The following is a 16,809-nucleotide window of genomic DNA, read 5'->3' as shown; positions in this document are numbered from 1 at the left end:
GCAGATGGGTAATGAGGTAAGCCAAAGAATTGAAAAGTTTGGGCTCAAGAGCATTTGGCAAATTGCATAATGCTCAGTCATCTCAGACTGCCTGCTTTACTAGTATACTAGTAATGACTGTGAATCACTGAATTCCATTATATTAGGGTGTCAGGCTATAGCATGTTATCAAAACATGGATTATGCATAAGAAGCAGTATAAAAGGTAATTATTGAGGATATACATGATTAAATTAAGAAAGAAAGCAGTCAGATCTAATCAGATCTTTAATCTAAGAGATGACAAATCAGCCCAAGTAGTAAATTCATATATTGTGTCTAGAGACTAGTAGAAACATATATTACTATGTAGTAGTAGAATGGAAGAAAAGGAGAATTGGTTATGAGATTAGGGTAGCTCTTCTGATTTATGACCAAAAAAATCAGAAAATTTTTATGAAAAGAAAAGGCATTGCCAGGATGAGTATTAATGGTATCATAGATCCATTAAGGCAAGAAATTATATTGGAACAGAATGTAACAAAAAGAAGGAAATTTGTGACAGCTTTCTGGTATAGTGGACCTGACATCAGGACGACTTGAGTTCAGATCCAGCCTCAGCACTTAAAACTTACTGGGTGACCTTGGCAAGTCACTTAACCCCAATTGCCTCATCAAAAGAAGAAAAGGAAGGAAACATAATGAAAAGTTTAATTAAACTGATTAGAGTATTATTTATACGACAGCCCAATGAGAGTAGATTAGCAATAGTTAATGTCACAGTATTTAATCTACTAATTTGTAATGTTTACTTTTATCATTTTAAAAAATGTGCTGTGAATTATTATTTTATTTGTTTGTTTTTCCCTTTCATTAACAATGTATTATTTATTTTTCAGTGTTTGTTGGCTACCTATGCATAGTGCTCCTCATGCTGCTGCTTCTCATTTTCTGGATAGCGCCAGCCCATGGACCCACCAATATTATGGTGTATATCAGCATTTGCTCATTGTTGGGGAGTTTCACTGTACCAAGCACTAAAGGAATCGGGCTAGCTGCTCAAGACATCTTTCATAATAATCCATCAAGTCAAAGAGCCCTGTACCTTTGTCTGGTCCTTTTAGCCGTACTTGGCTGTAGCATCATCATTCAGTTTCGGTATATTAATAAGGCACTGGAGTGTTTTGATTCTTCTGTATTTGGTGCCATCTATTATGTTGTATTCACCACTTTGGTCTTGTTGGCATCAGCAATTCTTTTTCGGGAATGGAGTAATGTAGGACTGGTAGATTTCTTGGGAATGGCATGTGGATTCACTACTGTTTCCATTGGCATTGTCCTTATACAAGTCTTCAAAGAGTTCAATTTCAACCTTGGGGAGATGAATAAACCTAACATGAAAACTGATTAGAATACATTTATGGGTATTGGGTGGCTCAGGGAACCAGTAGCGGGATATGGTTACTGGTCTGAATTTGACCTAGGTTCGCAGAGACCAAAATGTACAAACATCTGAGATGTTTGAATTGTTGATGGAATTAGTAGATGGCCTCTGTCAAATTCCTAGTGAACAAATGTCCATATCCCTAAAATCACCACTACATATGGCATTCATCAGTACTACAGTGGCTATCGTCAGCAGAAGAGCCAAGCGTTGAAACAGCATAGGGACTGACACACTGCCTCCCCTGAAAATTAAATCCCTCCCAAAACGTCTGAGGTTCCCCATTCAGCATTGTGGAATGGCAGTTGAGGCATCCTACCTTTTTGTTGACTAGTCTTCTGTTTCTCACTGTTATTAACTAAGAAGTTTTCAGGAATGTCATTTCCTTTTAAAAAAAAATTTTTTTTAGCCAATTTAAATAGAAAAAAAAAAAAAGAGATGGTGCTCCCTTTTATTCTTACGATGCCAAATGTTCTCCTTTATGAAATCCTTACATTGAAAAAGGATGTGAAATGTTAATTCGATCATAGGCTTGAAATCTAACAGTTTAGTGAACATTTCCACATTTGTCATTTTGGATTATGTATGTGTCTCTGACATAAAATTCAGGCATTTATTCAAGTAAAAGATAACCACTAACAATTAGTTGAAAATCTTCTTTTAAAAAAGTAGGTCTCCAAGATTAGTTAATGCCAACATTGGGGAGGGAAGAGGCAAAGAAAAGAAATAAAGAAATGATGTAATACATCATTTTGTTTGTTTTGCAATACATGTCAAGAATTCAAATGTTTCAGTGCCTTTGCATTTTAAAAATTCCCCTTAATTTGAGTGAGCTAATGAAAAAATAACTTCTTTTAAAAAATTACCATTATATAAATCAAAATAACAGTTTCTTTGAATGTTCTCAAATTCTAAAAATGCATAAGTCATCCTGAAAAAACACAATATGTTTCTGGGAAGATAGTCAATCTAAGACCACTTCAAAGCTATTTGGATTTCTTTAGTATGTAACTATCATCAGACTAAAGACAATTGGGTATGTAAGGACATCTCCTTTTGCAGTTCAGCTTATGCAATTATAGCATTTCCAAATTCCAGCTTTAAATCTATTGATTCTGTAGGTTAATGATTTATTTCAGGAAGAAATTCTTGTGTATCTTGACTAAATGACTTTTCAGAAATAACTCATTTGCTAAATTCTAATGCTTTCAAAAGAGAGAAGATTGAGTTCCTTGAAACCAAGAGCTGTAGGAGAAAAACAAAAAATGAGCTAAAGCTAATTTCAATAAATTGAGAAGCTGGATTATAAAAGAACATTTGCAACATAAATTTTCTAAAAAGTTTATAGCAAGAATTGATGACCACAGCTGAGTGAGTTTATTGTCCAATAAAGAACATTCTACTCTTTTAACTTTTCATTCATTACAATTTGCAAATTAGTACTTCATTATATCACTATGTTGATTATGATTAATGTTCTGTACTTAATAATGCTAAATGAAATAAGACTAAAACACTAAGTGACAGAAATCCCAGCAAAATGTCATTTGTTTTATTGTGTGACATTTTAATGAAACCAAAAAAACTATGGAAAATAAAGAGTTAGGGTAAAGAACAATAACTATTTCTGACTATAGGGATTCTAAATAAAGCAAAGCCAATGGTTCCTAGAAAAAGTCAAATGTCACCTGAAAAGCCTTGTTAATTTACAGGGCTATGAAATTTTGGGAAACTTTATACAGAAAAAAAATGAAATCAGACTACTATTTAATGTAAAGAAAAAAACATTAAAATGGGAACTACATTTTATGGAAGTAATTTGTGAGTAAAGACACTAATATTGTGATGATTCTTTTTAAAAGTTATAAATCTAACTTTGTTATTGTTAACTGATCTACCATAAATACTCCAATTTCTATTAAAAGATATTTTATTTAACTTTTAGAAGGGGATAGTGATTTAGCACAAAATATTTAGCAACACAAACTCTAATCAATTACTTCATGTGTTCAATTTTCAGGACAGGACATATTGGCAATATTTTCAATGCTGTGAGGTATAGAATATTTTCATATTATGGTACAATCATATAAAGTTGAGGGGGGTTTTCATGTATGGCACAGAAATCTTTTATTCTTTGTCAAACCTGGTATCTGAAGAATGAAAAAGTTTCTAAAATGTAATATACTTTATCATATTTTACTTTTTTGAGGAATGAAAGTTTGAATGTTATTTCTTGAAATTTTGTGAAAGTCTGAATATCAAAATAAAAATAGAATATTTTAAGTTTTCCGCAAACAATTCCCTATATTTAGATACTAGACTAATTATAAGCAGACTCCCCACATTCCTCAGAATACTCTGATACAGATAGTGTTTAAATCCTAGTTTATACTAAAAAGTATCTTATCAGTATAGAGCTATTCTTATTAAGCCAAATCATACAGAGTTTAATGTGATCAGTCCTTTAGAAATACTATCAAGTTTAAAAAGGAAAAACTATAAGGTGAACTTAAAGCTTAGCACAGAGCAAATATAACATCTGATTTCAAGCAGCCAATGTATTAACAATGTATTAAAAATACATTGTTAATTTAAAATTAATTTACAAATAGAATGGGGGAAATGGTTAGAATCATATTTTAAGTTTAAATAAAACTCTTGGAATAGGTAGAAGAAAATAGGGCAGTTCTAAGAATTGAGCCTTTTCAGAAGCAAATATAAATAGCATCATTTCAGTACCTTCTATTTTCTTATCATTTTGGAAGAAAACACCACAATTTTCTTAATGTAGTTTCAAAGTCAAATAAACTCAACAAGCATTTATTAAGCATCTACTATGTTCCAGTCATTGTTGTATGCACTAAGGACACATAGAAAAAGAAAAACACAGCCCCTATTTTCAAGGAGCTCAGACTAGTTGAGGAGATAATGTGGAAACAATTATTTACAAATAGATACAGACAATATAAATTGGAGATACTAGAAGAAAGGGACTAGCTTTAAGTGGAATGATAGGTTGCAGCACCATAATATGGATTTGTTTTATCTTTTTGCTTTTCCTTTTATAAAAATGAAAACCACAAAATTACCAGTTTATCCTCATAGAGAGGCCTCTTTTACCTCCTGAGCATTTTCAAAGTTTTTGTCTGAAATCATAATTAGATTAGAATGTTTAGATTTCACTTGACATACACTTAAAGGGACAATTGTCCTCCTGCCTGGATGGTGCCTTGTTCCCTTATCTTAATTTTTTTGTTGTTTTTGACCTTTTTTTAACCCTAATTTTTTTCTATGTAATGTTAGGATCATGATGATGATCCTTCTTCAGACCCCAAGCTGATAGGCCACACCAAAACAGTTTTTCTTCATTCTCTCTTCCTTTTTATAGAGAAAAGGCAGCCTGCTAACTGCCAAATATTCATCTAGACAACAATGGGAATGACAAAATCTAGAGCCTTTGGGAAGGAATCCATGATTTTCTAGTGGCCTTGTTCATCACTTGCACTGTAACCACAGCCTTTTCAGAACAGAATGATAATGAAATATATGTTTTTGTTATTGGTTCAGCAATAAGCAATATTCTTGTAATTCCCATTTGTCAAGTCTGTCTTTAACCTTTTTTTCTGTGTTGTATTTGTACCCACTTTCCTTTTTTTCATCCAGCCAGCCTTATTCTTTTCTTTAGCTGTGTTCTTTCCATTCTAAAATCCTATATATGTTTTCTGGTATAAGATATCACTATTAAATGTGCTGTCAGTTTTCATCTTCTGTATTCCACAATAGGTAAACACTTAATAAATATTGGATAGGTCCTGCCAGATGAATAAATTACTTTCTGAGTATAAGTTAAGTACTTTTCAGGCAACTTTATTATCACTTAATAAGGTAAAAATTGTCATATTGTTTTCCAAGGGAGGGTGTCTACTCACTTGATGGCTTTCTTTCTCAGTAGCAAAATGATTTTCAGAAAAGCAGAGAAGGAAAGAAGTATATTTCTTTAGAAATCTAGACCTTTAAATACTTGTTATCCTGATTTAGGCTTAACAGGTTTAACTATTGTGGCTTACTGTCCTGAAAGGAATCACTGCACTTCCCCAAGTACCTGACACTTGGAAAGTAATTTACTCATCAAGCAGATTTTGATCTATTATTCATGTCCTGCCATCTCAGGGAGTAAAAGTATATTATTGACTCCTAACACTTAGTCTTCCTCCCTTTGAAAAAGCAATCTCTGATTATTTTAGGGTTTATTTATATTCATATTTAAGGGCAAAAGTTGTATCAATTCTGAATCTAAAAGAAAAAAGGATTCAGAATTTGTAAATGGAACATTGTCTCATAAGAAAGTTGATGGTATAATATACCTCTACCTATTTTATATTCCTTAGATGTATATTACGTTGCTTTTACTGTGGAGTAGTCTTTAGGATGTATTCTATAGTGTAGCTGAGCTTTATAAAGCTAGATTATTGTTCCTCCATTGTGTATATGAAAAGATAAAGATTAATATGAATAGAAATAAGAATTGGCCTAATAATATTAGAGGTTGGGTTGGGTTTTTTAAAATATGTAAACTCCTGGCATATTGCTAAAGTAATAAAAACTCATGTTTCAAATAAATTAAATTACATGTGAAAACTTTGTTTCTGTACACCAATAAAAATTTCTACAGCAGATACCAGATATTTGATAAAATATAGATCCTTTAGTTAATGTCACTGGTATGGGAAGTAGTATGGCTGAGGGTTTATAGCAGAGAACAGAGTAAGGCTTTATTTGTTCTTTCATTCTATCTTGTGCCAGCGGCTTGTGCAGCCCTATGAAAGTTAACCTAACCTCTGTGCCTCAGGTCCCCATCCATCAAATGGGGATAATTCTTCAAATAAATTCTTTTGAGGCTTGATTTACATTTTGGAGTATTTTGATTACTATAGGATAAAAACACTATGTTAATTGACAAAATCAAACTGATTGATTTGTAATAGAGTAATTTTGAGCCCTGAAAAAAGAAAAGAAAAACAGGATTAAATTTATGTAAAAATAGGAAACTTTCAATTTTCCATTTTTTCTTTCTTTTTTTTTTTTCCCCAAAAAAGGAAGGGTTTAGGGGCAGCTAGGTGGTGCAGTGGATAGAGAACCAACCCTGAAGTCAGGAGGACCTGGGTTCAAATCTGGCCTCAGACACTTAATACTTCTTAGCTGTGTGACCCTGGGCAAGTCACTTAACCCCAATTGCCTCAGCAAAAAGAACCCCGCCCCCCCCCCCAAAAAAAAAGAGTTTTATATTGTCTTATCTCAAGGTTAAAAAAAAACAGACTTAAAAAACAAAAATCAGAGCTTTGATGGAAGATTAGATATTGTTTGCATGATGAATCATTCTGATGTTCCAACTTAAACAGAGATCTTTATAGGCTTTTGAAATTTATCTAGATCTATGTTCTTTAGAAAATTTATAACCTGTAATAAAAAAAGGTTACAATTTCCTGTTAGAATAAATTTGTAATTAATTATGCTTAATGTCCTGCCTTCAAGTAGTTCAATCTTTATACTTAACTCTTTGTTATCCTGGAGCACAGTATTCACTGCTCCCACACATTTCTGATATATTTTACATTCACTATAGTAAATGTCAGAAATTCCTAAATTATTAGTGCCAAATTATCACAGTGAAAAGTGGAGATTATTTTATTTTGTAATTCAGAAATTAAAGATCTAATGCTTTTCCATATAGGTGGCTTACACTTTGGGGGAAAAGGATGCTGTTTGCTCAGTAACTTCCTGAGTATGTTTTTTTAAAAATTAAAATATTGTCTTTCTGAAAATTGGAATGTAAAACTTGAATGGGGGGAGTACTCTAGAATATAAAAAGGCTTAATTGCATTTGGTTACATAAATGTTATTTTAGTGTGGTTGCATCAAAGGAGATCAAAAAGATCTATTTTATTAGCCTACAAATACTGTATATACATTTGTTAATGACTAAGAATTCTTGCTTATCTTTTGCTTTTTAAAGATAGTCTTGGCATGTTGTAGTTGCCTCATGTAAATTATAAAAGGCTATTTACTAAGTTTTCCAATAACATATTTATTATCCTGTAATGTGTTTTAAAATAAAATAATTTATTTCTAGCTGACACTTCTTCTGTTGTTTTTTGCATACTTGAAGTATTTCTATCAGTACAAAGTTTAAATTACTTTAATTTTTTTTGCCAGAAATTCTCATTATAAAGATTAGTATTCCGGTTTTTTCCTCTGCATGTTCAAGGAGGTCATTCAGGTATTCGATTTCTATCTGAATTATACAGGAGGATTGAACCACTGAAGTGTACATTTCAGAACTATGATAATGACAACTACATTCTGGTACCAAAGAACAATACTGCTTGTTATGACAATAGTTTATATTATATACTTTTTAAAAGCAAAAAGTAAATGACACAGCTTTGAAGCCTTCATTCTATCTCATGTTATTTTTATGTATAAACATACTGTACCATTGATTCTAAAGAATGACTTTGGAGCAAAGAGATTCATTTGTTCTTTGAGCTAAACCTTCATGGGACTACTAAATTAATTTTTAAAAAATCTTGGCACCTGTTTTTGTTCATAGAGGCAATGTGTTATAGTAGAAAGATTCCTGGTTATAGAATCTGAGGACTTGGGTTTGAATGCTCCTCAAATGACAACTACCTATGTGAACTTGAAAAATTTCTTAAGCTCTCTGAGCCCTACTTGTTTTGCCTATAAAATGAGGGATTGAACTAGACCTCTGAAGTTTCTTTCCAGCTCTAGGCTGATGATTCTATATGCTGGCTGTGTGAATGGAATGAAATTCAAGTTATAACAGATCCTACCAAACTGGAAAGACTTCAAGTACAAGTCAGGTGCCAGACTGTGTGCTTCTGTTGTAGATATAGAAATGCTTAATTCCTAACTACTTTTTCCCTCTTTCCCACTGCTACCCTAGCTGGGTGACTATAATATGACTCTTCTTTCTCTTATTAAAACATTACAGAAAACAAACATTTTCTAGGATTTACAAGGAGGAAAGGATATACTTATTCAGAAATATTGCACAAAGCTAAGGTATTTAGAAGAAGAATCAGTTATGGGATAGTGAGAAGAATCCCAGATTTTGAATCACACAATTTAGCTTTTTTATTTTTGGGGTTTGTGATCTTCAGGAAATCACATAATTTCTCTGAGCCTCAGTTCCCACAGTTCCCATAAGTAAATGTTTCAAGATGTTCTCTAAAGTTCCTCCTAGCTCTAAATTCTGTCACTGGACTTCCTCAAAGACAAAAAAGTAGAAACAATTCAAGGGCTTCTAAACCCCTCAGAAATATAAAAACCCAGTTCAACCCTCTCCCTATTCTACCAAAAAGAAAAGAGGAAAGAACTGAGGGGGACAGAGTGTCTGAGGAAAGGGGGTTGAAAAAACCAGAATTCTTAGAAAGACTAAATGAAAAACTAAGGAAGAATGAAGCTATACATACTGCCATAGCTCCTAGTTTGTAGCTGAATGCTATAATTCACTGATAGATCTACTGCCCACTCTCACCCCAGTGGCTCAAACAGGGGCCATCAATCTCTATCAACCTACTGATATGTGTGTATGGGTTTAAGGTTTAGAGATCTCTGATACGTTTCTATGCCATTTCCTACCATCACCTCAGGAGGGCTCCAACCTAAGAAGTTTCTCCCTCAGCCCAATAACTAGCACTACCTTTCTATTTTGGACTGTGAAAACATCTAGGGAAAGACTATCCTTGCAACCCCCAAATCAGTGAGACTCACATTCTTCAGCCTACCTTTCCCTCCCACCCCACCACTCATGACCCTAAGCAGCCTCTGACCTGGGACTAAAATTGGGTGAACCATTCCTTTGTTCTTTGTGTACAAATTTTCCAGAGCATAACAAGGTAATGGCTCAGGTGGTTCTAAGCTACTGCCCAGTCTTGCTGAGCTTCCCAGACCTGCTCATCCTACTGAGACCATTTTCCACCCTTGCTGAAGCAATCTGGGGCTGAGATAATGCTATAGGTATACCTTTAGAAAGGATTTTTTTTTGTCATTGTGATCATTTTTAAAATAATGCTATCTTTTTATTAAAAATTACTTCAACAAATAGTTATTAAGTGCTCTACATCCACTCTCTACAACCTTTACTAGTATTACACAAGGAAGGCCTAATTCCATTTTCATCCCAGACCTGATTCAAGCTTCTCGTATATGAGCAGCAAGTTTTTTTTGTGGTTAAGACTTGTCCTTTCTTCTATACTCATAACAGTTACTTGAGTAAAAGAATTAATTTTTAAAATGTGAAACAATAAAGAAATTGTTATATTAAACTCCTGAGGGACAAAATTCCCTTGAAGATCACAGTGAATCATGAATGATATGATAGGATAAGTGCTAAATGATAAATTAAACTGTATAACAATATTAAGATAAATGAAGAAAGCTGTGTAAGTAAAAAATTAAAAGAAGAAATGAAGGAACATTTGAGGAAATGGCAAAATTATGTCTACTAAATTAAAAGTCATCAGAAGCAGTAAATAACAATAAATTAAATTTGAAAAGATCAAATCAAAATTGAAGAACAAGTCCAACATTCTTACCAAAAAAAGACATGCAATTCAAACTTATAATTAAGAAAATGAAGAAAGAACAAAACCTAGTAATAAGTAGCAAGTAGAACACACAGGATATTAACAAGGAAATTCTAAATATGAGTATACCACAGCATAAAATTATAGAGACAAAATTCTACAACTCCAAAAAAATAATTTTTCAAAAATAATCAGGAAAACTATCAAAGTTGGACAAAAAAATACAAAATTCTCCAAAAAAATTTATCTCCAAATATATCCTCTAAAAAAAGTATTTTATTTGAAAGCAAAGTATGTAATTCACTTTAAAACAACCTAAACAAATTCATCTACCAACAGCCCCAAGTAAAGACACCTACAAATTCTACAAAAGGAAATCTAACCTAATCGTGGACAAAAATAACAGTGAGGATTTCATGTATTTATAGTCTATATAGGAAGACTTAAAAAAAATAAGGTATGTAAATATTTGGTTAGTTGTAGAATAAAAGTAAAATTGTTTGGCACAAAAATATAGATTATAATTAACAAAAGGATAAGAAATGATAAATTGTCCACATAACATATATATTTTTAAAGGGGATAAAGGATAATCCCCAAGACAATTTCTCTATCTATAATAATGCAATTAAACCTAAGTGAAGTAAAAAAACTTAATAGACTTCTTTAAAAACTTCCTAAATATACCTTGTTTTTCTTGCTATTTTATGTTGTTTTAGAATATTAATATAGCGTGAAATCCCAACCAGTCCCACAGAAAACTAAGAAAATTACATAAATCAAATATATTACTCATAACATTAGGCATTAATGTTTTACACTTTCCTACATTGTATACAAACACATGAAATCACAATCACATTATTCTTATTAATATCTTATTTAGTCAGGTCAGCTGAAGGAATAAAACTCATCAATATATTTTATTATTATAAACTGCATAAACTACTTTTTAAAACAGCCAAAACAATGTATCAACAGAGGCAGAAAAAGCCTTAAAAATTCATTCATCTTAAAAATGCTAGGATGAATAAGCATAGAGGCATTTTTCCTCAGCACAGTAAAAAACATTTGTCTTAAATCAAGAGCCAATCTAATACTCAGTGGAGAATATTAGAAGCATTCCCATGAAAAACAATTCTATCATTTGGAGGTAGGTAAAAAAGATATCAGAAGAATTAACACTGAAATGAAGAGGTCAAATTAAAATTGCTAGAATATGATGTGTATAATATAGCTAGAAAATTAACCATGTGATAGAAATGATATCCTAAATCCATTTAGCCTAGGCAAAAATAAAGAGGAACACAGAAAAGAAAGGCGATGAAAGAAGTTTTTCATTCTTAAACTTCCTATTTGCCATCCTGGCCCCCTGAAAGGGACAGATACAGCAGAAACTAAGATAGAGCAGAGATGGGATTTTTTCCTATACAAAAGGAAAGATCTTGGGAACTGCCTCAAAAAGCACCAGAAGAAGCTGGACACCAATTTTGAGCACCATAACACCTTACCTCTGATCTCTACCGCTCCTTACGCATGTGGGGATCTCCAAAAAATTGGTAATAGTAAAAGTTTTCATTTGGCCAAGATTTAATAATTTATGTTAAAAAAGAAACAAGCATATCTATTTCAGTACACAAAGTTGCTTTTGTCTTTAATAAATGGTAAAATTATATGTATACCAAATAATTGTTTTAAAATAAATTTCTTTATGATTTATTATTAGTAAATGTTTAGTTTGTATATCTATTTTATATACATATATATCTGGTGTAGCATAAAAATTTCTCCAGTGATCAGGCATCTTTTATCTAAGAATAACAAATAGCTTTATACGAGTGGATGAGAACATTTGCTTTACCAAGTCCTTGTGTAATTAGTCTATCATATTTTTGTTTCTCTTGCTGCACAAATCAGCAGACATGCTAATCAAACATGTGTGTCACAGTCAAGGAGAGTGTCAAACACAGCTAACAAGTGAAAGGATTTTAAAAATTGAAGATGGGGTCAGATTTCATTGCCCTAGGTCATTGAGTACCACAGTTCCTCCTAAATTTGATTCACTCAGAAGACTTGGATCTAACAATCCACATAAAAAGAACTAAGAAATCCAGACTCTGATGTACAGATAGGTATATAGCCCACAGAGCCAGGGCAAATTTTTATATAGGCACTGAAAATGTATAATGCATGGGAATCATACTTGAATAAGAGGAAGATAGTGGGTTTTATTTTATTTGGTAAAATATGTAGCCCTTTCTTTAAAAAAAAAAAAATTCTCAGACAAAAAGGGATCATGAATTAAAAAAAAAAAAAGTTTAAGAAGCCCTACTCTAACACTTTCATTTTATAGATGAGAAAAATGAATAAGAGTTGGGATTTTAATTCAAATTCCCTGACTCCAAATCCAATGCCTTTTCAATATACCACTCTAGGGAAAATGGAAATATAGACATTAAAATAGATATTATTGTTAAAATGCACAGTAACACAAAAACAATTCAGGAAACTCTTGTCCTCTTTAATGGGTCACATTTTCCAATAGTATCTTGCTAATTCAGCATTGCTTTATGATTTTACCTCCCTATGAAAGGGAACTTGGAGCTGCCTGGAGAGAATTTCCACTGATATTCCAGCAAATCTCTGCCAGGTATCAGTCTCATAATGTTACCCATGGTTTGGATTCTTCCTCCCCACCCCTAACCCCAAGAAAATCAATACTGGACTTGTAGGAAAATCACCCTTCTCATTAAATCTGGACTTTAAAGTCCAGATTTTCCCCCCTTATTTATAGCTTTGGTCTTTTTAGTAATTTTCCAATGTTGGGGATGGGGTGTGTGTGTGTGTGTGTGTGTGTGTGTGTGTGAGAGAGAGAGAGATAGAGAGAGACAGACAGACAGACAGACACATGTGGGCAATGATCTTTTTTCCAAAGCAAATGCTGTTCAAACACTGCCCTTCTCTATATTTAATCAGGCCAAGACCTTTATTTTTCAATTAAATATTTTTTAAATACCTGAAATTTTTTTGATATAGTCACCAATATAGCCTGAACAGCAGTCTCTCTAATGACCTGTACAGTAACTAGCAATTTTCTTAATCTGCTCTAAGGTCATTTCATAACTGGAGCATCTTTTGAAAAATATTTGTGTGGCAGGCAGGAATTGATGAATAAAATGGAAGAATTTTTAAGATAACCTAGTCATTAAGTCCTAATTAAATTTCTAACTTTGGAGTGACCAAAAACAAACCAACAAAAAACCTTCTGCCAAGTAAGTTTAAGTAGCTATTTAATTTTTTTTAATATTTAAATATTTTTATTTTCCCCAATTACGTTTAAAAAAAAAAAAACAATTTTTTTACATTTTTTGCTGAGGCAATTGGGATTAAGTGACTTGCTCAGGGTCACACAGCTAGGAAATATTAACATTCTGGGGACAGATTTGAACTCAGGTCCTCCTGACTCCAGGGCTGGTGCTCTATCCACCGAGCCACCTAACTGCCCCTATACATTTGTTTTTAAAATTTTGAGTTCCATTGTCTTCCTCTTTCTTTCCACACTATTCCATTGAGAATACCCATGTGAAGTTGTACAAAACATTTCCATAAAAGTTATGTTGCAAAAGAAAACATAGATATATCTTCCCCAACTCCCCCCCAAAAAAAACCCTCAAGAAAAAAGAAAGTAAAAATATATGTGTGTGTGTGTGTATACATATATACACTTCAGCCTGTATTCAGACACAATCAGTTCTTTTTCTGAGTATGGATAGCATTTTTTGTCATAAGTGCTTCAGAGTAGTCTTGGATCAGGATATTGCTGAGAATAGCAAAGTCATTCACAGCTGATCATCCCACAACTTTGCTATTACTATGTACACAGTATATCTCACTTTGCTTGAGCTCATGAAGGATTTTCCAGGTTTTTCTGAAAGCATCCTATTTATCATTTCTTATAGAACAATAATCATAATCACATGCCACAATTTATTCAACCATTATCCAATTTCAAATTCTTTGCCCTGAGTAAAGAGCTGCTCTGAATAATTTTATACATATAAATTCTTGTTCTTTTTTATTTAATCTCTTTTGGGATTCTTGTCTAGTGATAGTATTGCTAGGTCAAAGGATATGCATAATTATATAACTCTTTGGGCATAGATCATATCTTTTGATCATTCATCAATTGGAGAATGACTGAATGACTCTAATTTCTTGGTTTTTTAAAACAAATTTGACTCAATTCCCTTCATCAGAGGCCTCCATCAGGGAAGAAGAGGCCTTCATCAGAGAAACTTGCTTCACAATTCTTTTCATAATTACTATTGCTAACAGTATTTCTCTTCTATTGATTTATTTTTCATGTTATCCCTAGGCAAGTGTTCTGCTTCGGACCAGCCCCTCCCCCAATGTGCCCTCTCTTCTATTTCCCACCCCCCTTCTTGTATCTCCTTCCCAGCCTATTTTCCTGCAGGGTAAGACAGTTTTCTATATCTATATTGAATGTATATGTCATTTCCTCTTTGAGCCAATTCTGATGAGAGTAAGGTTCAGTGACTTCCTCTTCTTCCCCCTTTTCCCCTTCAGTATAAAAGTTTTTTTTCTTGCCTTTTATGGCAGATAATTTATATCATTCCCCCTCTCCCTTTCCCTTTCTTCTAGTACATTTCTTTATCAACCTCTGATCTTATTTTTTAGATATTATCCTTTCATATTCAACTCATAACTGTGCCCTTTGTCTATAGATCTTCTAACATACTAATTAGAAAATTCTTATGAGTTACAAGTATCTCCAGGGCAATCCCAATAGATTTTGGATAGAAAATGCCATCTGCACCCAGAAAAGAACTATGGAGAGTAAATGTAAATCAATACATGCTATGTTTGCTTTTTTTTTTTTCTTTTCCATGGTTTTTCCCTTTTGTTCTAATTTTTCTCTCTCAGCATGGATTCATAAAGCAATATGTATAAAAAATAAATAATAGTTACAAATATCATCTTCTCATGGAGAAATGTAAAAATCTTATTCTCTTATGATTTCCCTTTCCTGATTATCTTCTATTATTCTCCTGAGTCCTATATTTGAAAGTCAAATTTTCTATTTAGTTCTGTTCTTTACATCATGAATTCTTGACAATTCTCTATTTCAACTGTATGGATATGTATACATACACTGTATTTAACATAGACTTCAACATATTTAACATGTATTGGTCTACCTGCCATCTGGGGGAGAGAGTAGGGGGAAGGAAGGGAAAAGTTGGAATAGAAGGTTTTGCAAGAGTCAATGCTGAAAAATTATCCATGCATATATCTTCTGAATAAAAAATTATAATAATACTTTAAAAAAAAATTTCTCTATTTCATTGAATAGCCACCTTTTCCACTGAAGGGTTATACTGTTTTTTTCTGGGTAGGTGATTCTTGGTTGTATCTTAGTGTCACTGTTTTCCAGAAATCATATTCCAAGCCCTCCCATCCAGAAGGTGCTAAACCTTGACTCTCTGTTATGTTTGAATTGTTTCTTTCTGGATGCTTGTAATATTTTCTCTATCACCTGGAGTTCCAGAATTTTCTTTGAGTTTTCAGTGTGGAATTTCTTTCAGGAGATGATTGGTGGATTCTTTCAATTTCTATTTTACCATCTAGTTCTAGGACAGTTTTTCTTGATAATTTCTTTAAAGCTGATGTCTAGGTTTTTTGCTTTTATTAAAATCATGGTTTTCAGGAAGACCAGTAATTTTTAAATTCTCTCTTCTGGATCTATTTTCCAGGTCAGTTATTTTGCCAATGAGATATTTCACTTTTTTTCTTTTTTTTATTCTTTTGGATTTGTTTTATTGTATCTTGATTTCTCATAAAGTTATTAGTTTCCATTGTTCAATTCTAATTTTTTAAAGTTTTATTTTCAAAACATATGCATAATTGTCAACATTTACCCTTTTTTAATTACAATTTTTAAGAATTATTTTCCTCAGTGAGCTTTTATATCTCATTTTACATTTGATCAATTTTGTTTTTTAAGGCATTCTTCTCATTAGCTTTTTGTATTTCCTTTTGCATCACTCTCATTTCTCTTCCCAATTTTTTCTCTATCCATCTTATTTTCAAAATCTCTTTTGAGTTTTTCCATGGCCTAACCCTGATTCTTATTTTTCTTGGAGGCTTTGAATATAGAAGTCCTGACTTTATTATCTTCTTCTGAGTTTGTATTTTGCTCTTCCTCGTCACCATAGTAACTTTGTCAGAATCTTTTCTGTCGTTTATTCATTTTCCCAGCCTATTATTTGACTTTTAACTGTTTGTTAAAGTAGGGATCTGTTTCCAGGGTAAAGGATATAATATTCCAAGCTTCAGGGGATTTGTGTAGCTATCTTCAGAGAACCTTGTAGCAAACTATCCTGTAAGCCAGCCCTGCAACCCAGAGCTGAGAATGGTTCTGCCTCAAGTGTCAGGAAAGAGGGCCCTGTTATCTCCCTCTGATAAACTGGAATGGAGGTGAGGGCCCAACCTGTAAAATGAGATCTGGAAGCCTTTGCCATCATTGCCATGGTTGTTGCTACCACAGCACTGCTATCGTTAATGATGATTCAATGGCTCCCAAAGCCCCATCCTGGGTTGGGGCTCCTCTCACATCCTAGTACATCAAAGATTTCCTGATGAGTTGTCCTTGGCCGTGGTGGACTGATAGGTCTGGAGATCACTGCCGTGGCCATCAATTTAAAGGTCCCATGGCCCAGGCTGTGCTGGAGTGTCTGCTCTACAATTGCA

The 16,809-nt window shown here is 33.0% G+C and overlaps 1 protein-coding gene across 1 annotated transcript in view; it reads left to right on the top strand.

The window, feature by feature from the left end:
* The window catches only part of NIPA1 (NIPA magnesium transporter 1), a 51,078-nt gene extending 43,518 nt beyond the window's left edge, over positions 1–7,560 (top strand). The window contains exon 5 of the mRNA XM_051984636.1: positions 879–7,560. Coding sequence (XP_051840596.1) covers positions 879–1,390 — 512 coding nt within the window. The 3' untranslated portion in view covers positions 1,391–7,560. The remainder of the gene's footprint in view (positions 1–878) is intronic.
* The last annotated feature ends 9,249 nt before the right edge of the window (positions 7,561–16,809 follow it).

Source organism: Antechinus flavipes, chromosome 3 (genome assembly GCF_016432865.1).
Source record: "Antechinus flavipes isolate AdamAnt ecotype Samford, QLD, Australia chromosome 3, AdamAnt_v2, whole genome shotgun sequence".
NCBI classification, from domain to species: Eukaryota; Metazoa; Chordata; class Mammalia; order Dasyuromorphia; family Dasyuridae; genus Antechinus; species Antechinus flavipes.
The sequence above is the reverse complement of the archived record's forward strand: the minus strand, read 5'-3'. Positions and strand labels throughout refer to the sequence as shown.